Consider the following 27,324-nt stretch of genomic DNA (forward strand, 5'->3'; position numbering starts at 1 on the left):
TGAAGAAATAACATCCAGCCTTCCTTATCCACTACACCTGGGCACTCGGCACCTATTTAAACCTGCTTTGCTTAGGCCCTGGTCCTCTTCTTAGCCTATCAGAATTTCAGGCTGAACCTTACCTGGCATTAGGGAACTGCTTCCCTGACTGACATCATTAAGAGAGAGGGGAAATCCACAGGATTCTAACACAGGAATGTTAGATCAGGGCACCAAACCCGTATTGAATGTCAGATGCCAAGGGGCACGTTTGGACACTGAGAGACTTGTTTTGGACAGGGTACATGACCCCGCCTAGACACGTGTACAAGGCAAGCCTAGGAAAAAGGTCTAATTACCAAGGGCTGCAGACAATCTTTGATTACCTCAGGATGTTTTAAGTAGGGCTTCTGATGTGGGCTGTCCAGGCTCGGTCAAGGCTACCACCGGAGGGTGCTGGGAAGGACGTCAGCTGCAGAGGTGTGGTTCTCTCCCGAATGAGTGTGGCTGAGCTCTGTAACGCTTTTACGGGGGGGGCAGGCCCTCCGAAGACGCGACTTAGCTTTGTGTGGTGGTGACACCGCGGGTATATTTTTAAATATGTTTTCCCCTCATTATATAATTCATTTTCAAATAAAATACAATACAGCAAAAGAAAATGAAAACAACCCATAACAGTCCTATTATATTCTCTTTAACATTTTGATATCTGTCCTTAACAAGACCAAATACACACATAAATACACTCATTGTAATTGACACAGATTTTCAAATATAGGTTTATCTCCTTGTATAAGGCTCAACAGTATTAAAGATAAAGACGGTCTTTAAAATGGGTTATATAATCCTCCTTCAGAATGAAAAAAGGCATTTGAGAGCCTTAGCAAAGGAACGCAAGTTACGGGAAAGTAGCTACAAGGCTACTGCATTAACCATATTCTTGTTGCCATAGTGATAGTAACATCTCAGGAGAAACAAACCAGGAAGTGGAGGGCAGAGTGGTGGGGCATAAACCTTTTATAGAGAACTTGCTCTAAGCTTGCCATGCACTCTCATTCCTGCCTTTTGCATTTCATTCCCTGAATGCCAGCCAGATTGAAGAAGAAAATCTTATATAATGTTAAAGGGATATCGTCATCTTAAGCCTGTAAATGCATTTAAACTCACGGGCACCTGGCTGTGTGTTAGGGGATGGATCTGTGTCGGCCTCACCCAGAGAGGTGAAGTGTCTAAGTCATGGCAGCATGGAGTGAGGGGAGGAGCCCTCAGACACATGCTGGACCCCGCCTCTCGACCTGCTGTATCATCAGTCACTGATTGAGGTCCAGGACAAGTTCCTATATCACGTGGCCTGCAGCTTTTCTACCAGTGGGAGGAAGGAGATCTCAGTCACCACAAGCCTTTCCCTTCTGCTCAGCCGCCTTGTCCGATGGCAGTGGAGGAGCCTTGGGCTTCCCCTCCACAGCAGAGAGTAGGATAGCACTGTGTCAGAGTAAAGGCAGCTGGAGTCCCACACTGGTCCTGCAGCTCACTTTGTATGCTATTTAATGCTTCAACCTTATCACCCATAAAACGGTCCCAGTAATAAGACCTAGTGCATAATTGTTGTGATGACTAAATGAAATAACCCATATAAATTGCTTTGCACAGTGCTTGACCCATGACACATGGGCAAGGGCCATAGCCAAGGGCCAGTTGTTACTGCTTTCATACCAGGGGGGACCCATCATTGTAAGACACATTCACCTATAAAGTGTGACGTGTCAAGCAGGCGGCATCACGGCAGTGCTCTAGGGTAGTTCTGGAACTAGTCATAAGTGCTGCTTCCCAGAATGTTGCAGTTACGTTGTTTTCAGTAGTGTTTGTCAACACAAGCAGGTCAGCCTTCAAGAAACCTTTAATTGTGGCACTGTTTAAGACAATAAGAATGCCAGTAAAGACATCCTAAAAACTGGAAGATGAATATTTCTCTCTGCTTCAGTTTTCCTCTTTCAGTATGTGCTCTGCTTCCTGCAGGCTGCTCTGGAATGATTGCTCTAAGAACCCTTCTAAATGGCCCAACTCAATTCTGTTTTAAAATACTGTAAAGTTCTGTTCTATTAAGGCAGGACTTGGCAGAGCTCACTTTCTTCGTGTGCATTTTCAAAGAGAATTGTTCCTTAGTTGTAGAATTTTCATTTCCTCCAATGAGTGCAAATAGCAACCGAGGACACTGAGGCCCTCTGCTAAAAGCCACTGTTCACACTCACTGTTGTCGGATGGTGCATTTGGGTCAGTTCAGGTGCACCCTGGTCTCCTCCTGATCGCTGCAGGTTCTTTCACGAGAAAATCTTGCTCTTCTTCCTCTGATGGTTTGAAGACTATGCAGGAAGGGTGAAGGGGCACCTAGAAGGAAGAGGTTAGGATGTTACAGAAGCAAAAGTTTGCAAAGGAGTAAACTTGGGACACATGCCTGGTCATTGACTATCCTGAATCAAAGCAGGAGGTTCCAAGAAAACAAGTTCAGTTGGCACAGTTGAAGAAAATTGAAAAGCTAAACTGATGGAAATTCAGGGGTTAGAATCAACTCCAAGGAGAGGAGAGTGGAGCCACTTGCTATAAACTGGGACTGGACGTGATGGGGAGTCCAAGCCCGGCACTGGACTGAGGGCGCTGGCCCAGATTGTGCAGAGGAGAGAGTCATGCAGGCTTTCTTCCTTTTCTGAGATACAACTGGCATGTAGTATTCTGCCAGTTTGAGGTGTACAACGTGTTGGTTTGATGTATTCACATATTGCAATATGATCCCTACAATACTGTCACCTAACGCCACTCTCACATCACTCCATTGTCTTTTTTTCAGTTGAGAACAGTTAAGATCTAGTCTTTTAGCAACTTGAAGTTTATAATACAGTATTGTTGATAGTAATCACTATGCTGTGCATTAGATCTCCAAACACGTTTATCTACTAGTTGCAAATTTGTAGCCTGAAACAACATCCCCTGGTGAGTCATCCCCTGAAACAACATCCGGTGAGCCCCAGCGTCTGGTGAGCACCATTCTATTCTCTGTGTTCACAAGTCTTCGCAGGTCTGTGGATGGAGAAGTGGGTTGATGGCAGCAGTGTTTGGGGTGCATGAAAATGGGCACGTGCAGGGAAATGAGGAGGCTTGGCTGCGAGCTGGGCAGACTCCAATTACACAGGGCAAAGGACCGCAGACCGGGGAGAAGCGTGTCTGACTCTGGTGCGATGCTGCCCCCTCAGAGGTGACTTCTCAGGAGTTCTGCCACTTCCACTCAGTCTCTTCAGGAGAAGGGGAAGCACTGCTCTCCTTAGAATAACGATGCAAATGACAGCGTCCCAACCAGAGGGCCAGCGGTTCCCTCCCTGCATCGTGCTGGATTGAACATCTCTTTACAGCCAAGGGAGAGAGAGGTGGGGTATCCGAGGAATGGGGAGGTTGCAGAAGTTCATGTTGAGTCAGGAGTGGCTCTCCGGAGGCATCGAGCTTCCCCCAGTGACTCGACTCTTAAGAGCAGTTGGACTAGAAGACCCTGAGGCTCCTCTCAGCCCTGATTACTGAGACCTTGAACTGTGAGGTGGGAAAAAAATACAAAATTCAAACAGATTTAGGTAATAGCTTTCATTTATAACTAGGTACTAGGTACTGTAGTCAGTTTTCTATAATTTCTTTTATTCTTTGCAGTAATCTCGTAAGGTGTGAGTATGATTTCTATTTTACACTAGGAAGCACGAAGTTAAACAACTTGTATAATAAAGCCACACAGCTTTAAGGGGGCGGAGCTTGAGCTAAGAAATGGCAAAGTAAATAATGCAAAATAAAACAATGACAACAACAGAGTGAAAGAAACCACGTTCACCTGTGCAATTCAGACTGTGGTCATCGGAGGCAGTGTGTACTGAGCTTTGGCCTTAATCCAGGGTCATCCCAGGAAAACCAGAACTGACGGCAGCTGTCGATCGCTGGGACCTCGAACCAGCTGTCAGTTCTTCTCTGCCTGCGCCAGAACTGCAAAATGGGTGAAGGGTGTTTTTCAAAAGATCTTACAGGGGGTTTTCTTACTTACTAAGAAATCCCATTACACATTTAAGAACATTGTAATTGAAAGATTAACAAACCTAAACAACTGACAAATGACCAAATTCACTCTAAAATATACTACATTCCCATTCTCACTATGTTCTATTCCTTCCTTCTCTACGGTCTACATTTTACACCCTAATCATGTTTTAGAATGGACTGTTAATAGTTAGAAACTTAGTGACCTTATGACAGAAGGGTTCGATAGACATTTTTCTGGTAAGAAAGACAAAGCAGGCTCATCTCTAGAAGGAGCAAGTTTCTCTGAGTTTGAAGATTAAATCCATTTTCCTGTAGCCTCCAAGTCCGAGCCTCGCACCCGGTTTTCTCCAGCCGGCCAGCAGCCTCCCATTGCCCGAGGTTGGGATTCAGTTTGTTCAGGGTGGGCCTTGCAATCTGTGTGTCCACCATGTTCCTTCCTCAGCTGCTTCCTCAGGCCTGACTGGAAAGCGCTGGTTGAGGCCATGCTGTGAAAATCTTTTTCTACATAAATTGTCTGAAGCTGAACCATAGAAATCTTGACACTCCTTCAGTTGTAACAGTTATTGTTGTTTATAACTCCATCAGAATATAACCTTGAATTTACCTCATATTTAGAGCTTACAAAATGCTTTTGCATCAGTTGAGACTCACAATAATAGAGGTTTTTACAGATGAGCAGACAGACCCTAAGACGTTGTCTGTTCCAGAGCCTTCTGAGAGTTAAATGGAAGAACAGGAGTTTGCATTGAGATCTTCAAACTCTGCTGACTCTGCCTCAGTGCCCCGCCATCACCCAATGGCAGCAGTGCCCCGTGGACGCTGAGGATGGGGTGTTAGCCACTGGGTGGCTGGGGTCTTCAGGGCCCTGGGAGAGCAGCCTCGTCCCCTTAGAACAGGGGTACTGCACACAGACAAGGCAGTTTGCACGAGACCAACTCTGTGTGTTTCTAAACTATCTTTAGAAACTTCAAGGATGTTTGTTTAAACATTTTGGCCTGTTTGAAACTTCAGCAAGAGTTTCATTTATCCCAAGACCCAGTGAGGGCAGGATACCTGAGAAATTGATAGTTTGACATTAAGCGACATCTCAAAAACCTACAGGAGTGATTTACTTTTTGGAGGGGAAAGCAAAATATTCAACTCAAATACGAATTTAGTTCCAGATGTATCAGAAACGCTGTAGGTGTGTAGACAATGTATCATTGTAATGCCCCTTACTATTTTTGTTTTTAAGAATTTTTAAAGTGTTTTAAAAAGGGGGTAGATATTTTTAATATAGCATTTTTATGTATCTGTATTTTAATACCCCTTTCAGTTTAATTATTATATGTCTCTCAGATATTTCTAGCAAGGAGGGGCTTTCTTTGCTGTAACAGACAGCAGGCTACTTTTGAATCATCACCAATAGTGACGCCTTTAAAGAAGTGTGAAAGTCATCAGCTTTTCTTTCTTAAAATGACAGAGTTGAACTAGCCACTCTTTTAGATACTGAATATGTTTATCAGGTTTGAGATATGCTGTTTCCTTTTGGTTGGAAATTGTTCAGCATTTTCAGTCTAGAGATTATGCTTCCTGAGAACTAGAGTTCATGGTTGCCCAAATGAAGATGAGATGTGTATTCTGTATGTATCTTCTGCTAGGTGAGCCACTGGAAAGAGCCAGCACAGCTTTTAGACCCAGATAACATAGGTTCAGATTCCAGCATGGGCATTTTCCAGCCACGTGACCTGCGGCCCTGTCCAGCTTCACTCTGCTCACCTCTGAATGTGAGTGGTAGCCTCTATTTCCTGGCTGTTGTGGCAATTTAGTGAGATGATGTAAGTCACATAGGATTTGCACAAAGAAAGCTTAATAAATGGTAAGATTGTTTTTTTATTTTAATTGCATCTAGTCTCTTGTGAAATGAAGAACTTCATTGGTCTGAATCAGTAGGTTTCAGGGTTTTGTAGCAAAAATCTTGTTTCTAAAAGGAAATTCTTGCAGAATTTTTTTAAAAGTCTTGAAAAAAGGCATTTACTATTTCAGTCTTCAGTGACCAAACATTTCTCATTGTTTATGGAATTATGGAAATCTTGGGATGTATACTAAAAATATTTGAGAAGCATATATTGAACACCCAATAGCTTTGTCATTATCAAAAATGAGGAAAGAACCGTTGTTGGCGAGGATTTGGAGAAACTGAAACCCTTGTGTTCTGTTCGTAGAAATGAGAAATAGTACAACCACTATGGAAAAGAGTATGGAGGTTACTCAAAACGCTAAAGGTAGAATTACCATATGATCTTGCGGTTCTACTTCTGGGTGTATATACAAAAAATCATTGAAAGTAGTGTCTCAGAGAAATATTTATAAACCCACATTCACACCAGCATTATTCACCGTAGACAAAAGGTGGAAGCAGCCCACGTGGCCATTGACAGATGAGGGAGGAACCAAAATGGTGTGCATGCGTACAATGAAATGTTATTCACCCTGAAGAAGGTAGGAAATTCTGACACATGCTCTAATATGAATCAACCTTGAAGACATAATGCTGAGTAAATTAAGCTGTTCACAAAAACACAAACACCCTGTGATTCCATTTACAGGAAGTACCAAGAGGAGTCAAGTACACAGGGATAGAAAGTAGCACGGTGGCCGTCTCGGCCTGGGGAAGACAGGGAGGGGGACTTGTTTAACGAGTATAGCGTTTCAGTACTGCAAGGGGAAGAGTTCTGGAGGTTGGTTACACATCAGTGTGAATGTATTTAACACTGAATTGTTCTACTCAAAAATCATTAAGGTGGAAGTTGTGTATGTATTTTACCACAAACTTTTTCCAATGTGAAGAATATATTGAGAACCAGTGGACAAGATAATCTCCAGAAATTGGTGTGGCAGGAACACCCAGTGGTGCTTGGGTGGAGGAGGACTTTGTAATTGAGAGAAGAGGCCCAAGACCAGTTTCAGTTCCAGTTTCCCTGCCCGTTGGTGACAGTGGCATTGTGCGTGCAGCTGAGGTTGTGTTGGCGGGGGGAAGATGGGAGAGCAGAGGAGGTCAGAAACCCGGTGCATGTACAGGAGGCAACTGACTGATGTTTCTCGCATTGATTTTCTCTCCCTGTCTTTACCCCTCCTTTCCCTCTCTCTAAAAATAAAGGTTGAAAAATAAAAAACTTTGAGTGCTATCATCCACCTAGTGATCTTTCACTTGGCGACAAGCTCCCCAGACATTTTAACAGAAAAGATGAGAGAGTAGAAGAGACCAGAAATCCACTGCCCTTCATATATTTAAATGGAACAAAAAGTTGGCCATTTATTACAAGTAAGATAGGAATGGCCCGGATTGGGCTTCGTGAGAATGCAGAAATGATCTTGCTTTAGTGATTATTTCATAAAGGAACTTAGCTACCATCTCAGCTGGGTTTTTTTCAGAAAAAAAGGGGAAGAGAGAAGAAATAGGCAAGCAATTTCACCACTTTCCAGCAGAGGTAGTCATTCTTCCCAGGTGCTTGTTTTTAAAAGTATGGTACGCATTTCTCTCATGTACTATCATATATATCGTGTTGTATACCACATGTTGCCTTAGCTACAGCTCTGTCTCTTCTCCCCCTTCCTTGCTGTCACTGTTCTCTCAGCCGTGGGACCTCTGATGTTTTCATAGACTGAGCTGAGCTGACACTTCTCCAGCACCTGTTGCATTCATCCTAAGAACTGCCAACTGCAACCGTACCCTGTTAGAACTCGCCGATTATTTCGGGTCAAATAGGAGAATAGCACAGAAGACCACGGACAAGTGGGTGGGGGTGGAGAGAGACCAGAAGTGTAGTGAGGACACAGATCCTCATGCCTGGGGACACAGCAGTGATCCACGTTGTTTTAAGTACTTGATTAGGTTATTGCCCTGGAAATTGGGGAGAATTAAACCTGTTGAATACTTTGATTTTGTTTGGTCAAAATTCTGAATATCCAACTCATGTTAATGTTTCAGACAGTATTTTTATAGCCACTTTGTCTTGATGTTGTTTGGAAAATGTATGTATATATGTGATTTTTTTTTGTCTTTATCCACCATCTTTGTAAAAAGGGTTGAGAAGAAGTAAACACTAGAGAAGGAAGGGATTGGTTAATCAGATTCACACTTTAAGAATTTTTAGAGTAAATAATTAAATTGAATAGTTTAATGAAAACGTTAAATGAAATGAGTGGCTATTATGCTAGAGATAATAGTTGTTTTTTTTAATTACAGCTGATGTACAAAATTTTATTAGTTTCGGGTGTACAAGACATGATTTGGTATTTATGTAACTCACAAAGTAATCACTCTGATAAATCTAGTACCCCTCTGACACCATTTCTAGTTACAATATTATTGACTATATTCCCTGCGCAGTACTTTATATCCCCATGCCTGTTCTGTAACTACCAATTTGTACTTCTTAATCCCTTTACCCTTTTTACCCACTCTCCCAATCCCCCTCCCATCTGGCAACTTTCAAAATATTCGCTGTATCTCTATGAGTCTGTTTCTGTTCTCCTTTTCTGTTTATTTTGTTTTTTAGGTTCCACATACTAAATGAAATCATCTGCCATTTGTCTTTCTTTGTCTGACTTGGAAACAGTGATTTTTAACTAAACCCAAAGAGCTTAGCGACGTGGAAAGGGCAACGTTTGAGAACTGGGAACCCCGGGGTTTGGGCCGGGCTTCAGGCTCTGTGACTCCAGGCTATCACTTAAGCTCTCTGGTCTCTCCCGTATCTATAAAACCAGAAATTAGACTGAATGAATTCAGAGGTCCTCATCAGTTAAAAAACAAAAACTTCCAAAATGCTAATTTACTACGTTACACTGGATGTTTACATCTTCCATACGAGAAAAAAAAAACATTGCATTTAAAGGTAACATGCAAACTTAGAGCCCTGTTTACTTTTGTTTTCACTAAATTCAGGTTAGCTTCAAAACTCCAGGCTGACTTTGTTTTTATCCAAGTTTTAATTCAGCTTACTTCACAGATAGAACATATAGGTCTTTAGTTATACTTTATTTGCTACATTAATGGAAAAAAAACTAGTGAAATATATTTACCTTCAAGATATCTCCAGACTTAAAAGCTTCCTTAAAAGTTCAAATATTAGGAAAGTTAATGGGTAGGTTAAACCTTTCTATGGCCACACTAATGTTGGGAACTCTGACAGAGGGCATGATCATGGACCACAAATTAGGTAAAAATAACAAAGAAATGCAATCTGTTTTTCACCATACATTGTACAAGTGTACACAAAGAAATTCTTAGAAAAGCATGAAGAAACAAAACATCATCTGTAATCTCCATCAAGAGATAAATCATTAACATTTGTGTCAATATTCACCTTTATAGCCTTTTAGAATGTATCTCTACATAAACTTATGTGCAAAAAATGAGAGCGTGTTTTTCATGTTCTTTTATATCCTACTTCATACTTACTATCTCATGTTCCCTATGTTACTCATTTATAACAACAGTCTACCTTCAGATGTTGTATCACTTTACCTAGTATGAGAACCTGAGAACGGGATAGTTCTAATTCTTCTCTGTCATCTCTGTACATTTGGCATCTTACATTTTATTTCGCATATATTATAAACTCAACAATTTATTGTTCATGTTTTTGCTTTAGGCAATCAATTAGCTTTAATACTTACCTTCATGTTTATTTTTATATTTCTTTGTATAGAGCTCAGTGTCTGTCTTCTATCATGTTTCAACTGCCTAGAGAACTTCCTTTAACCTTTTTTTTTTGTATTGCATGTCTGCTACTGATGAATTTTATTAGCTTTTTTAATCTTTAAAAGTTCTTACTTCTCCTTGTTTTTTTAGATGTTTTTACTGAGAATAGAATTCTTCTTTGAGTTCTGTTTGATTTTGGTGTGTAAAGATATCACTTTTTTTTAGGACTGAGTAATTTGTGATGAGCAGTCTCTTGTGATAGGAGTACTACCTTTTTCTCTACAAGAAATATGTCCTTTTTCCTTTGGCTACCAAGATTTTTTTCTTGGCTCTCATTTTGAGCAATTTGGCTGACATATTTAGTTGTGGAGTTTGTTTATTGTTTATTTTGATTGTTGTCCTTTGAGTGTCTTGATTATGTGGGTTGATGTACTTCATTCTTCTGAGGTCATTTTTGACCATTATCACTTCACATATTTCTTTTGCTCCATTCTCTCTTTCTTCTCCTTATATGATTCCAGTCATCTATTTCATATTGTCCTATGGCTCCTGGACTCTCTTTTCTTTCTTTTCTACTCTTTCTTTTTCTCTGTGTTTCATACAGACTATTTGTTGACATGTCTTTCAGTTCACTGATTCTTTCCTCAGCTATGTTCAGTCTGCTGATGAACTAGTCAAAGGAATTCATTTCTGATATTGTGGCTTTTCTTACTAAGTGTTTCCACTTGACTCTTTTCCTAACTTCTTAAAAATCCTCACCCAAGGATATGTTTATAGATTTTAGAGAGATAGGAAGAAGTGGGGAGAGAGGGAGACTGTGAGAAATATTGATCAGTTGCCTCTTGTACGCATGCCAACCAAGGATCAAACCTGCTGCCTGTTTGGTGTACAGGATGATGCTCCAACCAACCGAACCACCCAGCTGGGGCTCTTTCCTTAACTTTTGTTGTTCCTCTGTCCCACTAGCTAGAATACTGAGTATTATGTGCAGAACAGGAGAAAACGAGGTAAATAGTGTTTTTGTCTGGAACTGGGCATACTTTGTCTTCTACAAGGCTGTAAATGTGAAAGGTTGAACCTAGTTTATCTTTTCTCTGAGTGCACCACAAGTTTTTAATTCCTCTAGAGGAGGGGCTGTCATTGCCTTATGCTGAGGCTAGCAGAGGGAGTGTGGGGCAGAGAATTTTACTTGGGGTTAGTGCTCCACCTCAGCTTTCCCTGCATACCTGTTATACAGAAAACAGCTTTTGCCAGGCTCCTGGCTGACCTCAGCAGTTGGCTGCCATTGCTTGCTCTTCCTGCTAGGCTTATCCTGGGGCTGAGGGTCTTTCATTCTGGCTCAGCTTCAGTCGTAGGGAGCATGCCTAGGCCTCAGGGTAGGTCTCTGTTAGCATTCCTGCCCTTTCTACCATGGCAATCAACCTCTCCTTTGTATCTGTGATGGTAGGTTTAAAGGCCTTTTTATGTACTGCCAAACTGCATCCCAGAAAGCAGTACAAACTTCCATTTAACCAACAGCAAACAAAAGTTCTATTAAACAAGCCTTTTGGCTCTAACATCATTGGGCTCTTTTGATATGCTAGGATTCCATTGCTTTGTTGCTCCCTTATGTAATTGAAATTCCGCCATGGGCCTCGGGCATAAGTAGGACATAAAACATTTTTATTGGTTAACTGAGGGATCAAAATGTAAATATCCTATTGAGGAGTCCAAAGGTACCACTCTCATTTAGATTTGTTTCCAATTTACGAAAGGAGTCACTCTCTGATTTCAAAATTCAAGACTATATTTTATTCCGAAGCCACATTTGACAGAGATGAGAGGCAATAGTTTTAAACAGAGGCATTAGGACCCCTGAAGGAAAATACCACTGCCCAAGGGTCTGGGACTGAATTCTGATCTTGATTCTGCCTCCAATTAGCTGTCTCTTGAATACAGGGATTACTGGCTAGTTCTATTCCTCGTCTTATTTATCTGTCAAGTAGGGTTAATGATATTATTTCACTTCAGTGGATTGTTGTGAAGGTAAAATGAAGTTAGATAGTGTAAGCCCTTTACAGTACTTTTTAAGTGTTATAGGAATATGAAATATTTCTCTAAGCAGAGACAGGTTTAGAAAAATGTAGGGGTTAGAAATATTCAAGACACCCTTTGACATCTACACATACACCATGGGAGAATACATGACTGAATGAATATATGAGAATACATGAAGAAAACAAAAGTAGAAATAGAGTTTTTTCCTCTCACTAAAATTAGCCTACTTGTGATAAATGTTAATTAAGTCCTGATCAACCAGGCAAGGACACATTTTTAAAGGGAGATAGAGCATGTAAGCCTTGACTCTCGCAGGAAAGTGATGAGTTCATGTTGTATCTCACACTGGACTCAGTAAGCCTCCTGTCACAGACTGTATTTCAAATAGAACTAACCTGACGTTCCACCTGCTGTCTCAGGTCTAGAATTCATCCATGGTGCTGCGTGGGTCATTGAAGTGACACACAGTGCACTCAGACAGAAGAGACAAACAAGAAATTAAAACGTCATAAGGAAGTTTTTCTACTTTCATTCACATCAAAAAATAGTCCACACCAAAGAGGACCAAACCATGCATAATGCACAACATGGACTTTTACTTCCTCTGTTGTAACCTGCTACATATGGTTAAATCTTAAGTTGTAAGCTAGTAGGTCTAGAGCAGGGGTTAGCAAATTACCAACACCAGGCCAAATCAGGCTCACTATCTCTTTTTTATAAAGAAAGTTCTTATATAAAAAATTAGGACCCCGTTACCAATAAGGTTGACTATACACAGATAAGCTAGAGTGACTTGACTACCCAACATCACTTCCATGTTAAAATACCATGGAAATTGACAGAAAAATAATTCCAGATCCTAAAAAGTCTCTGACATGGTGATTGGTCATTGTCTTTTGCAATCAAGACCATAAAGCATCAGAAGACCAAGGAGCCTTAATGCATGCTGTAAAGATTGTTCTCAAAGTAGATTCTGTCATCTTCTTAAAGTGTGCTGCAGCTGTATTTTGCAAAGTTCCATTCTTAGGATCATTTGATGAAAACTCACTTATTGTTACCACCTTTCTTCTTGTGCATAACTACTTTTTTGGTAATTGTAAGAGCCAAAATAGTGAGCAGTATCATGGCAATTATGGAGATTTCAAGGTAGAGCATCTCATTGGTGCTCATCCATGGACTTTGTTCTGGGCTCACGTGAGTTTCATTGTGTTGCCGAATGCCACCTGAAAGCTGTGTCCCGGTGCTATTCCCCAATCTACTGGGCCACTATTCAGTGGAAACTGGTCACATTTGTTTCCTGTGGTTGTGAGACGCTGGGTTTCTATTGTTGGCATTGAAGAAATGAAGTGATTTCCGTCTGGATGCTCTGCATGTGCACTGGTGTTGTAGCAGCAGAGGTGGAGACACTAGGTGATGTTGGAACACCAGTGACCTTAGGTGGAGGTATGTTGAGGTTCTGCCTCATGCTGGCATTACAGGAGCAGAGGTAGAGAAGCTAGGTAATGATGGAACACCTGTGACCTTAGGTCAAGCTGGCTTAATGTTTAACTAACAATATGTTGATTTTTAAATCATTATGCCACCCTGAGTGCTCATTTCAGCAACAATACATGCCACCATCAAACCGTGCTCCATTTTTTATGGTTAAAGACACATTCCCTTTCTAAATGATTCCATTTATCTTATAAGGCTTGCTCCTCTGAAAGGTGACTTAGTATCCATTAGTCCCAGGGAACTGATTTGAGCATAGAGAGGAACTACATGTCCCTCGGCCCCAGCACCTGGCTGTGACTTCAGCTGTTGAGCAGGTACAAGGTAGTGTGACAGACTGACCCGCCGCTCCACTCAGTTGTACCTGAGAAACTACAGCATCTGTCCACAGTAGTATGACGCTTATGAAGGCCACCCAAGAATGCATGATGACATCACCCTATCTCAGTGTGGCTCCTCCTTTACATCCTTAGTTACAGGAATTCTCTTCAGCTAGTCTTTAGGTGGTTCTCGGTGATAGTTCTTCTACAATTTAGTGGTAATTCTGAAGTGTTCTTTAAATAAAGTTGTATTGGAACACAACCACTCTCTTTTCTGTGCATATTGTGTAGGGCTGCTTTAGTGCTACAGTGGCAGAGCTGAATAGTTGCAATAAAGATAGTCTGACCTACAAAGCCAAAAATATTTGCTTTCTGTCCCTTCATAGAAAAAGGTTGGCTATCCCTGAGCAGTGATATGAGTCCCATTCATTCCCTAACAGCATCACAAAAAAAATTATTTTACTTATGTCTCTTTTTTCTTTCATTTAATAATTTTTTATTGATTTATACTTTAGCATCTAAGAATAATGAGATGTAAAAAGTCCTTAAAATGGGAGACTGTATAATGGCTAAAAGCACTTGACTAGAAAAGTTTATAGAAAATACAGGGCAAAAAGAATATGCTAAATTACACTCCATGAGGATGCAATCAGTCATGTCTAGAATGTAGAAAATTCTACACAATAAATTACCCAGGGTTTTTTTTTTCAATAAACGTATGAACATGGAAAAAAGAAGGTAGAGTAGGGCACCTATGGAGATTAAAAGAGGCCCAAGAGACACTTCAACCTAGATGTGGGTTGTCCGATTTGAACTACCCAGCTGAGATCATTGGTGGTAATGGGAGAATCTGAATGTTGATAGGGTGTTGGTGTTACGAAGTTATGTGTATTTTGTCTGTTATAGTGGTACTGTCATTTTTCAAAACATCCTTATCTGTTTGAGATCACTACATTGTAGTAGTTATGAATGAAAAAACATGATTCCTAGAACTTTTTCTTCTCTTCTTAAAATCAGCAGGAAAAAACTACTGGGGAGTCCAGAAAAAAATATTGGCAAGGGATTGATCATTATTGAACCAGGGTGATGCTTTATATGCTTTTCTCTGAAACTCTGTGCCTGTTTGAAAATTGTCATTATAAAATGTTTTTTTAAACCATGAGTTTAAGTGTCAGATTTTAATTTGAATCCTGGTTTTGTGAATTGTTTCTACATCTGTAAAATGGTCATTATAATTCAGATTGTATGTGACATTGTGAGGATTATGTGAATTACATGAGAGCATAAAAAGTTTATCACAGTGCCTCACACAGGAAATGATTAATGACTGGTACCTATTATATTGTATTTGGTACCAAAGAACAAAAAAAGAACCCCTTTTGAGCCTTAGTTCATTTATCATGTCATCAGCTCTTGGGAACAGCAACTCTTAAACCCATATTGCTGCTATGTAGGGATAAAGAACTGAAATAGAGAGTGTTTTTCACTAAATACACGTATGCCTTTGGCAGTCTGAAAACAACCATCGCACATATAAAGATGCATAGAGGAAGAACTACGGCTTCGAGATTGTGATTGGAATTTCAGATTTCTCCACAGTAGTTTTGTTTTTTTGTATAAAAACCATAGTCAGTGTTCTGTGATACTGCTGACAAATGCCCGTGAACGAGTTTTAGCCCATCATGCCTGGGAAGTCCTGAGAGTTCGCACAGTAGTGACAGATGCCCCCGTTCATGTTACTCCGTCTCCCTCTGACCTCCTGTGCTCTCAGTTGAACCCAGGTAAGGCTCTGAGTAACATGAAACTGCTTTTTTAACTCAGACTGGGCTGACGTAATCAGCCGCTTCTTGTTCATCCACTCATTATCCAATATGTATTACACTAATCCACAGGAAAACACACTGACTTAAAGGTACAGGATTTTAGAGCCAAAAAAATAAAATTATCAAGCACTTCAAGTAAATAAAACAAATGAACTTGGACTCTACCCTGCAGTGTATGTCTGTTAAAACTCATGCCTTTGGGAACAGGGAGGAGCTTCTTCTGAAGACAGTTACTGTCAGAAATGTTTAGAAGCATACTATTCAAAATGTTTTAAAAAATAAGAAAAACTATAAAGGCTGGAAACACTTTAGGAAGCAATGTTTTGGTCGAACTGAACATACCCAAACTATAATTTTTTTTCTCTTCTTCCACAGAACGACATCACTCCTTTACATGTTGCATCAAAAAGAGGAAATGCCAATATGGTAAAACTACTGCTTGATCGAGGAGCTAAAATCGATGCCAAAACGAGGGTAAGAGTGCCATTTATGTACACGCTTGTGCTTACTTTCAGAGAATAGGGCGCCTTTTCCGAATACCTTTGCACTGCCTCAGCACCTGCTTTGTTCTCGTTATATGTTACAGTCTTTTGGAAAGGACTGCTAAGTTGCTTCTTCTCAAAATGGGATGATGACCCATTCTTATACATCTTTAATACATGTTTAAATAGTGTGTGGCTTTAATTATAGAAGCTAAGGTCTGGGGCCTAGATTTTTAGTTCAGTTAAATTTTCAAGGATTTAATCACCACTCAACACTGCAGGCTTAGCTGTTCAGTCGGTTTGAGACTGAAACTGGCATTTATTTAAAAACACACCTGTCTGCCTTTATGCACTGCTGGTGGGAATGCGAAATGGCACAGCTGCCGCAGAAAACCGTGTTGCGTTTCCTCAGAAAAACTAAAAATAGAATTACCATACGATCCAGCAATTTCACTTCTGGGAATATACGGAGTCTAATGGGAGTGAGGTAGTTGCCTGGGAACAGGAAAATGGGGCATTGCTTCGTGGGTACAGAGTTTCAGTTTTGCAAGAAGAAAAAGTTCTAGAGATGTTATAAAACACTGTGATTACAGTTAACACTACTCAACTAAATACTTAAAAATGGTTAAGAAAGTAGATTTTATTTATTATTGTATTGTTTCACAATTAAAATTTTTAAAGGAAGGCTGTCCAGATCGTGGTTTGGCAGGTTGCTTTTTCAGTGTGGATTGTGAGTGAGGAAAGAACGGAGACCACATCAAGCTTGAACCCCAGATTCTGAGCTTAGCTAGTTGACTTAGGTAGCTATTTAACCTTCTACATGTAATTTCTCTCTGCAAGACAAGAAAATTAATGGCCGCCATGCAGCATTATCATAAGATCAAGCTAATGTTTGTAAACTGTGCTGGTATAAAGTCAGCCAGAAATAAATCCCCACCATTACTAGAATATCTCAGTTTCAATTAGCATTAGGCTTCTAACCAAGGCATTTTCTTTCATGCATTTGTTACAAGGTGTGAGCCGGAGCCAGGCTAATAAAAAGGAGGTCTTGCCATAAACATCCAGCTGTCTCTAAGAATTGTGGGTAGTTCTCCTGTCTTGGAATTGTACCTCCCACAGTCCTGTGCTTCTTCCTTCAAAAATCCTGATATGCGTGTTTTCTAAAACCAGCCTGCTAACCTGAACTTGATTCCTGTAACTGCTAAATTGACTACATCATTTATTATTCACCGCATTTCTTCACTCAACCAGTAAATGATTATTGAGTGGCTACCTGGGGCCAGACATAGCAGGGCAACAGACCAAGAGAGGACACTTTCCCGGCCCTCCTGAAGCTGCAGGGTAGTTTTTCTCCCGTATTCTAACCCTGAGGTAGCCCGGCCCTAGGTATTTGGTGGGAGCCCCAGGTTCCTTTTTCTGGACCTGAAAACCATGTATGCATTTTAAAAGAAACAAGTTTTCTAAAAACAAGGAGGGCAAGAAGATGAAGGTTAACCTGTAAAGGACTGTCTGACTGGAGAAGTAAATTGTATAATGATCTTATTGAACTGACTTTCAATAAGAAAGTCATGCATCACTTAATAAGAAGTAATTGCCAGTGTGTAGAGAATGCTAGAAACATTGCTTTAAATACCAGGGTTCTTCTGCTGGGTATAGGCTGTTCAAAGAGGTTGTAAGGCATAAAAGAGATGTCTTGCTTATGCCTCTTGATGATCACAGGGTGCTTAACAATTTGTTTGTAAGTAGGAAGAATCTCAGTGGAGAGAAGGGAGGGATAATGCAGCCAAATAGGAAAGAGAAGCCTAAAGAGCTATTGGGATGTGCGTCTGCGGATTCAGTGGGTGTGTGGATTAGAAATTACCTCATTTCTGTCTTCTTGATATGGCCTTCAATCACTTGTCATTTTGCATCATTTACCAAACATGTGCTATTTTGGGTGCAAACAGGGATGAAAAGGGTACAGAGGAAATTCTGGCCCCATCTTTATGGGGCATATATGCCATAGGAGAGGGCCAATATAAAAATATGAAAAAACTCTTCTAATAAAAGTATCAGAAGTGAAATAATGAATACTGCCAAATCAATTGTGAAACTTTTAAGGTATATTTTATTGACTATGCTATTACAGTTGTCCCATTTTTTCTCTCCTTTTTCCCCCTCCACCCTTCACCCCCCTTCCCTCCAGTACTCCCCCCACTTAGTTCATGTCCATGGGCTATACAGTTCTTTGGCCACCTCATTTTCTAAACTATTCTTAACCCCCCTGTTTATTATGTACCTACCAATTATGCTTCTTATTCTCTGTACCTCCCCCAAAGGTAGCCCCTGTACCTTTTCTCCTCCCCACTGATAACCCTCCGTGTGATCTCCATTTCTGTGATTCTGTTCCTGTTCCACTTGTTTGCTTAATTTATTTTTTAGGTTCAGTTGTTGATAGTTGTGAGGTTGTTGTCCTTTTACTGTTCAGAGTTTTGATCTTTTTCTTAGATGAGTCCCTATAACATTTCATAGAATGAGGGCTGAGTGATGACCATGAGTGTGAAACGTAGTTTCTGTGCCACTCTACCTCCCTGTTATGAAAGGCTGTCTCATTTTGAACAAGATGCAGGTTCCTTTCTACCATCCACTCGGTCTTAACTTGGGTTACCTTTCTCTTGTGTTGCGTGACCTGTGAGTGTGGAGGGGGACTCGGAGAACCTGAGAATGGCAAAGCTGTCATTCTCCGGTCATTGTCCTGCCTGGAGTGGGATGTCCATCAGACACAGACTGAATTCCTGGCTAACTATATAGGACAAAGTGCAGCACATACTCAAAATATGTAAACTACTTTGTGTTTTCCACATCAAAGCTTCCCTTCTCTCTTGCTGAAATAACTGAATGATTGGGTGTGTGGGCTTGAAAGGGAAGGAGCCAGCTAAAATGTCAGAAAGCCCTGGGGACAAACCCCAAAACAGAAAACAAGATGTTTCATGTATACACATTTTTAACAACCCAATCCAGTGGCTTTTGAAAAAATACTGTTACCTACCCATCCAGCTCCTACAAGGGACATGCTCCTGTTAGGGCTGCCTTGCTGCGTCAAGAATCACCCCTGATACACACCAGTCCCCTGTAGGGAAGAAGAATCTGGATTCACGTCAGATGGCAGCACTCCAAGGGGCCGTGCATCCCTGGCTCTGCTCCCTGCATGGGCTGCTGACCTTATGAAGGGTTGTGTTTTAAAGCAGACCCTTAGGGCACTTCCATTCAAGGAAGTAAACTTGAATGGTGGTCAGAGTAATTTAAGTTAGATCTGGGGAAGATCTTACTAGCTGGAAAAGCAGGATGAGAGTGAATTTTATTACACCCTGTGCCTGATCGCTAGTATTAATGTGACCTGCAAGTGGCGAAATGGTGACCTCGGGCAAGTTCACCCTCTCAAGTCTTAGCTCACCACCCAGTACAGAGAACCTGTCCCCATGATTTCACAAGCTCTTCCTGCTGGTAGGGCACTGGATATTATAACTCTAAGAATAATTCGTTACTGTAAACTTCACGATGATACGTGGTTGGGTGACATGACTAAGACGGAGTAGGAGAACCCAGCCCCTGTCCCCCTACAAAGATCAGCAGTTAAACAGCTATCCACAAACAAAATCGGCTCTGAGAGAGCTCAGGAGTCTCCTTAAGAAACCGGAGGGACGCAGTGAAACGGCAACAAAAAAAGCCCTGAAATAACTGCGCAGAAAGGGAAGGACAACAGCTTCATTTCGCCTGATTCATCCCACCCCCAGGCTAGCACTGCCCAGCCAGAAGGAGTTGCCTCAGCAGGAAGGTGAAAGTGGGTGAGTGGCCAGCTTCCCCAGCCTGCAGGGGCACCTCCCAAAGGACCCTGCTCAGCTTCACCCCAGCACAGACCGGCAAAGCCAAGATCAACAGAGGTGGGGAGGAACAAGGAAGAGAGAGAAGCAGGAGCTGCCGGTGTTGGCCCTGCAGTTCCCTGTGACCCGCTCTGCAGAGGCCCTGGCTGCTTTCGCCACTGAATTATCCAACAGCCAGCACAGCTGCCACAGACCCTCTGCATATTTCAGCAGTGTTTGTCCCACAGATGGTCACATTGGCAGGTGCTGAGTCCCTCCCTGCTCCCTACCCATTCCCAAATCCCCCACTCCCAGACCCCAGGGTCCACTCCAGCAGCCAGCTGGATGCCTATGGTTGACCCCACTGCTGTGCGCATGCTCGGGGCCAGCCCCAGCAGCTGTGCACTGGCACCCCACCACCAGCCTGAGCCTCAGCACTGGCCTCTGCTGCTGTACACATGCCTGTGGTGAGTGTGGCTACGCCTCGGGAAAGCACCCAAGCTCTGTGGCCCTCACAGCCGGCTGTGGGCCTGAGTTTGGCGCTATCTCCAGTCACTGGCCTCTGGCACTGAACACATACACAGCGAACCCCTCAGCTGTGCACCTGCATGTTCCTGACCAGATCCTCATAAGCAGCCCTCACTGCTGTGCACATACCCATAGGAGACCCTAGAGCTTCAGAAGTACCTACAGATAGCCAGGGCCTCCATAGCTACTTGTGGAGCCAGATCTTGTCCTGTCCCCTGTTGGTGGCCTGCACAATCGGGTTCACTCACAGCTCATCCCTACAGCAGTGTACCTGCATGCCCCTAGCTTGTCTCCCAACACCAGGTTCCACTGTACCCACAGAGGGACCCTGTAGCCATGATAATACACAGTGACAGCCAGGGCCCTTGCAGCTGGTCCTGACTCCCACCAGTAAAGGTATCTCTGAAACCGGCCCCTGCCACCATGCAGGCACCTGCAGCTGGCCCCCATAGCTCAGCATGTGTGCACCATCAGCTCTGGCCACCACTGCCTGCCCAAGTCCCTGGTCACTGGACCTGGAGGTGACACTGAGGACCCCCACAGTGCTCACTAAGGATCACATAGTTGTCAATACTGTGACCCCAGTAGCCTGAGAAGATGAAATATCACAGCACTTCATGGACCCAGAACCCCCCCCACATTCCTGCATTTGGTGCCCTGCAGCACTAGACCCAAGTTTACATCATGCTCCAGCTCACATTCACTGGCAGGTGAAGATATTTCCATACCAGTCAACCCATACAGTCTGGAACAGGTGACTGCCTCTTAATGCGCAGACATCTGTGCAAGGCCACGAGGATTATGAAGAATCAGGGAAACATGACATCACCAAAGGAGTAAACTTCTGGTAACTGACGTCAAAGAAATGGAGATAGGAATTGCACAAGAGAGGACTTGAAATAATTGTCCTAAAGATACAGGGGCTGTAAAAAAACACATAATCAATTTAAAGAAATTAGGGGAAATCTACAGGAACACATGAGAACTTTAAGAAATAGAAAACAAAAATAGAACCAAACAGAAAAGAAACAATGACTGAACGGAAGAATTCAATAGAAAGCTTTAACAGCAGACTGGTCTGAGCAGAAGAAAGTGTATTTGAAATGCTCTAGGCAGAGGAGCAAAAGAAGAGAATGAACTGGAATGAACAAAAGCTGCAGGACTGGGAGGACACCATTAAGTGAAACAATCTACCCATCATTGGAGACCCAGGAGGAGAAGAGAGACTCAGAGGCATCTCAACCAGTAAAAAGGACTGTGACACCAGCCCACGCCTGGAGAGTTGTAGAGTCAGCAGGGAGAAGACTGGACGAAGAAGTGGATGCCCCTAGAAAACAAGAGTTGGAGTTTTTAAGAGACATTATTAATGAAAAAGTGCCCACGGGTATTATGCCAAAAAATTATATCTTTATTGATTAGTTGATAAAGCTTTATTGCTTTTAAACTGCATTTCTAAAAGATGATTTGGAATATTTCAGTAACAGCCAACAATCCATCTTTTAGGTATATATCCAAAGGAAAAAATGAAATCACCGTCTTGAAGAGCTATCTACACTCCTATGCTTATTGCAGCATTATTCACAATAGCCAAGACATGGAAACAACTGTCTATCAATAGATGAATGGATTAAAAGTTTGTGTGTGCACACTCGTGTGTGTGAGGGGGGTGGATATCTTTCAGCCATAAAAATGAAAGGAAACCCTGACATTCACAACAACGTGGGTGCCAAGTGCAGGGCATATGCTAACTGAAATAAGTCAGACAGAAAGACAAGTACTGCATGGTGTCACCTTTACGTGGAATGTGGAAACATCAAGCCCATAGACACAGGGAATAGAAGGGCGATTGACCATGGGTAAGAGGTGAGGGAAATGGGGAGGTGTTGGTCAGGGGGTACAGACTATCAGAAGATGATCAAGTTCAGGGATCTAAGGTATACCATAGTGACCAGAGTGAGCAATGTTGTTTGAGAGTTGCTGTGAGAGTAGGGCTTTGATGTACTTACCATAACAACAAAATTTATGTGAGGTGAAGACAATGTTGACTGACCTTATTGTGGCAAACATTTCACAATATATATATGTATCAAATTACCGCATTGCACATGTTAAACTTACACATTGTTATACGTTATATGTTGATAAAGCTGGGGGCGATAAAGGATGATTCTACGTTAGTGTTCTTGAAGGAGTTTAGCTAGGACCTGGTGAACCAGAGCCTTGCAGTTCTGTTTCTATTTAGCTCATTTCAAGAAAATGTTTCCTGCTTTCCCAGCACCACAATACTGGCTATTATCAACTGGCTTGTTACCTTATTATCCTGCAGAATTGACAAGACTAAGTAAGTAGGCAATCTGTAATAGTGGTAGAAACAATATACTGAGATTTAAACACATACCAAGGCAAAATTTTCAATCCTAATTTTTAAATTACTTTTGAAATATTACTCTTTTTCAGCAATATCTTAACAGCTTTATTTGTTTCTTGATAGACTAAAATGTTTTTGCTAAGAATGACTACTTTACGGTAGCCTGCTATCTTTTCCTATTTAATTTTTGTTCTCTATAAAGCTATATTCTTTTCCTATTTAATTCTTGTTCTCTATAAAGCTAGTGTGTATTTGTATACTTGTTGAAGGAAGATACAAGGTACTTTGCAATGGATGATCTTTTGTCATTTTCTCTTGCATCAGTTCAAAGCCAATCAGAGGTTCTATGTGAACCCTACAGTTAGAACCTTTTTAAGACTTTGTGGCATCTCCTGAGTTCTCCATCTCTTTTCACTGACTCTTCTCCATCCAGTAATAACAGCAGCTGTACTCCTTCTTAGTGCTTCAGAGAACATGCAGGAGTTTTGGGGAGAGTCAATAATAACAATACTCTGATTCCCAGAATGATGCTTTATCCTGCCTCTCCTGAATTCCAGCTTTCATAGCAATGGGCCACTCCCCACACTTTACATAATCCCATTAGTACATTACCTCCAAGCTGCGCCTGGACACTGAAAGCCACACATTCATCTTAGTGTTTGCAGCACTTATCACACTTTCTGGCATATATTGGATGTAATAAGTATTTGCTGAATATGTAGAAATAAGATACATTCCTTAATGTGCATTTGCCAAAAGGTCTTAATTTATTTGACTTCATACTGGAACTGTGGCAATATAATTTTTCTTCCTGAAGTTAATGCCATGCAGTTGATTTATTAGAATAAAGAGATATTTGTGCACAAGTGGAGTAAGTATTTTTAGAGTACCTCAAATCTGTCAATTGTTTAATTCTTACTATTCTGGGGACACTTGCTGTCCTTTAATTTTAGGCTATTCATTCCAAGAAATGCACCTGATTCTATTTCTTAGGTTAAATATGAAAGTAAAGAAATTATTGGTATTGACTATTACTTTCTATTATATTCCCAAAGTGTGATTGCACTGGTTAAAAATAAATTCTTAGGCCCTGGCTGGTGTAGCTCAGTGGATTGAGCACAGACCTGCCAACCAGAGGATCGCAGTTCGATTCCCAGTCAGGGCACATACCTGGGTTGCAGGCCGGTTCCCTGCAGGCCAACTCCCAGCAGGGGACGCACAAAAGGCAACCATACATTGATGTTTCTCTCCCTTTCCCCTTCACCTCTAAANATTCTATTTCTTAGGTTAAATATGAAAGTAAAGAAATTATTGGTATTGACTATTACTTTCTATTATATTCCAAAAGTGTGATTGCACTGGTTAAAAATAAATTCTTAGGCCCTGGCTGGTGTAGCTCAGTGGATTGAGCACAGACCTGCGAACCAGAGGATCGCAGTTCGATTCGCAGTCAGGGCACATACCTGGGTTGCAGGCCGGTTCCCTGCAGGCCAACTCCCAGCAGGGGACGCACAAAAGGCAACCATACATTGATGTTTCTCTCCCTTTCCCCTTCACCTCTAAAGGTAAATAAATAAATAAAATCTTAAAAAAAATAAATTCTTGACAAATATATTAAATATTTAATAGTTATAAAATGGTCTCTATTAAAGATAAAATTCTAATACAATGTTCTTCCTTAGAGTTCTAATACAGACATGTTGATGAGAGCATTTGAAATAGTGCAGAAGACTCCAGGGTTCTACATTAATTGAGACAAATTTGAAAATATGTCACTTAAAAATATGTTCATTTTTAATTTTTGCATCACAAATATTAAACATTAAGTGAAAGAATATATTTGAAATCAAAGAAGGTCAAGAATGCCTGCACCTCATTTTTTTCTGTGAGTCTTAAACTGCTCCAAAAACATAGCCTTAATTTTTAAAAAATGCACAAGTAATCAAGAAATGTCCTTTGCTTTCCAAACATGAAAATCTCTTTGAAGGAAAGAATGTTTTTTGAGAGTTGAAAAGAGTTCTGAGAATATGGCAGGAGCATGTCTCTCTCTCCCTACCTTTCTTCCTCCCTCCCTTTTTTCCTCCCCTAATCACTTTAACATCATACAGCAAACCTCATTTCACTAGTGAAAGTAGAGATCTAAACGTACTGGGTGAATTTAATATGCCCTTTAAGCCTTGTTCTCTTAAAGGGTCTAAAAAGGGGGCTCAGGACAGTTTTTATTTTATATCAGTGCCATGCAGTTCCAAGTACTGGTGCTCAGAAAGTAATCTTTTTCTCCTATTTTCCCTCATACAGATTGCTAATGCTCACATTCTATTTCTTTCTCTCTTTTTATTGCTGCTTATTTTATTTTATTTTATTTAACCACTTTTATTGTTATTTTATTACAGTTGTCCCAAGTTTTCCCCTTTGCCCTCTCTGCCCATCCCAATCTCTACTGCCACAGTCAGTTCTCACACTTGTCCGTGTCCATGGGTCATTCATACGTGTTCTTTGTTTAGTCTTTTCTTCTCTCCACCATTATCCCCTCCCCTTGGCTCACTCTCACTCTGTTCCATGTTTACATGATTGTGGTACTATTTTGTTCATTAGTTTATTTTGTTCATTAGATTCATCTTATAGGTGAGATCATATGGTATTGGTCTTTCACAGACTGGCTTCTTTCACTTAGCATAATGTCTCCAGTTTCATCCATGCTGTTGCAAAAGATAGGAGCTCTTTTTTGCCTTTCTGCTGTGGAGTATTCCATTGTATAAATGTACCACTGTTTTTGATCCACTAATTTACTGATGGGCACTTTGGCTGTTTCCAGCACTCGGCTATTGTAAATTGTGCTGCCATGAACATAGGGGTGCATATGTTTACCCCTTTCGAATCAGAGATTCAGGATTCTTAGGGTATATTTCCAGCACAGGAATCACCAGATCAAAAAACAGTTCCATTTTTAGTTTTTTGAGGAAATTCATACTGTTTTTCACAGTGGCTGCACCAGTCTTCAATCCCAGAAACAGCATACTAGGGTTCCCTGTTCTCAGCATCCTTGCCAGCACTTATTGTTTGTTGATGGCCATTGTAACAGGTGTAAGGTGCTGTCTCATTGTGCTTTTACTTTACATCTCACTGATGGATAGTGATGTTGAACATCTTTTCATATGTCTACGGGCCATCCATATATCACTGGAGAATTATATGTTCAGATCCTTTGCCCATTTTTTAATTGGATTATTTGTCTTCCTGGTGTAGAGTTGTGTGAGTTCTTTATATTTTTTGGAGCTCAAACCCTTGTCCAATGTATCCTTGGCAAATATATTTTCCCATATGGTTAGTTCCATTTTCATTTTGGTGATCGTTTCTTCAGCCATGCAGAAGCTTTTTAGTTTGATGTAGTCCGTTTGTTTCTTTTTTTCCTTTATATGCCTTCCCTTAGGAGATCTATCAGCAAAAAATATTGCTGCATGGGATATCTGAAATTTTACAGCCTATGTTTTCCTTTAGGACTTTTATGGTGTCACACTTATATTTAAGTCTTTTCTCCATTTTGAATTTATTCTGGTGTATGATGTAAGTTGGTGGTCTAGTTTCTCTTTTTTTGCATTGTATGAGTCCAGTGCTCCCAACACCATTTATTGAAGAGGCTATCTAATGCAGCAAAAAATAAAAAGGACTCATGAATATGAACAACACTGTGGTGATTCTGAGAGTTGGGGGGGGAGATATAAGAGTACTAAAAGGTAATGTAAAAAATATTAAAAGTAATCAAAATAAGTACATATGAAGAGGCTATCTTTACTCCATTGCATGCTCATGCCCCCTGTGTCAAATATTGATTGACAATAGAGACGTGGGTTTATTTCTAACTTCTCTAGTTTGTTCCATTTATCTATGTGTCTGCCATTATGCCAATACCAGACTGTTTTGATTTCAGTGGCCTTGTAGTATAATTTGATATAGGGTATTTTGATCTCTTCTACTTTGTTCTTCTTTCTCAAGATTTCTGAGGCTATTTGGGGGCTTTTTTTGGTCCCATATAATTTTTTAAAATATTTGTTTCAGATCTGTGAAATATGTCATTGGTATTTTAATAGAAATTGCATTAAGTCTGTAGATTGCTTTGGGTAGTATGGACATTTTAATGATGTTAATTCTTCCAATCTATGAACATGGTATATGCTTCCCTTTATTTGTGTCTTCCTTAATTTCTTTCTTTAGTGTTCTCTAATTTTCCCAGTACAGGTCTTTTACCTCCTTGGTTAAGTTTATTCCTAAGTATTTTATTTTTCTCATTGCTATAGTAACAGATTTTTTTTCCTGATTTCTGTTTCTGATATCTCATTGTTGGTGTACAAGAATGCCTTCAATTTCTGAATATTAACTTTGTATCCTGCTATTTTGCAAAATCCACTTATTAGGTCAGGTAGTTTTTGGTGGAGACTATAGGGTTTTCTATGTATACTACCATGTCATCTGCAAACAGTGACAGCTTTAGTTCCTCCTTTCCAATTTCAATGTCATTTATTTGTTATTCCTGTCTGATTAGTTAGGCTATGATTTCCAATACTATGTTGAATGGAAGTAAAAGCAGACACTCTTGTCTTCTTCATGAGCTTAGGGGAAAAGCTTTTAGATTTTGTCTGTTGAACATGATGTTAGCTATAGGTTTCCATATATGGCCTTTATTGTGTTGAGGAATGCTCCCTCTGTTC

General features: G+C 40.8%; 1 protein-coding gene across 21 annotated transcripts in view; it reads left to right on the forward strand.

Moving 5' to 3' along the window:
* ANK3 (ankyrin 3) overlaps positions 1 to 27,324 on the forward strand; it is a 328,888-nt gene that overhangs the window by 129,236 nt on the left and 172,328 nt on the right. For all 21 annotated transcript variants that reach the window (XM_037062711.1, XM_037062709.1, XM_037062715.1 and 18 more), the window contains exon 8: positions 15,777 to 15,875. In XM_037062711.1, the coding sequence (XP_036918606.1) occupies positions 15,777 to 15,875 (99 nt within the window). The remainder of the gene's footprint in view (positions 1 to 15,776; positions 15,876 to 27,324) is intronic.

This window comes from Sturnira hondurensis, unplaced genomic scaffold (assembly GCF_014824575.4).
Source record: "Sturnira hondurensis isolate 20B ecotype Veracruz unplaced genomic scaffold, ASM1482457v3 Scaffold0014302, whole genome shotgun sequence".
Classification (NCBI taxonomy): Eukaryota; Metazoa; Chordata; class Mammalia; order Chiroptera; family Phyllostomidae; genus Sturnira; species Sturnira hondurensis.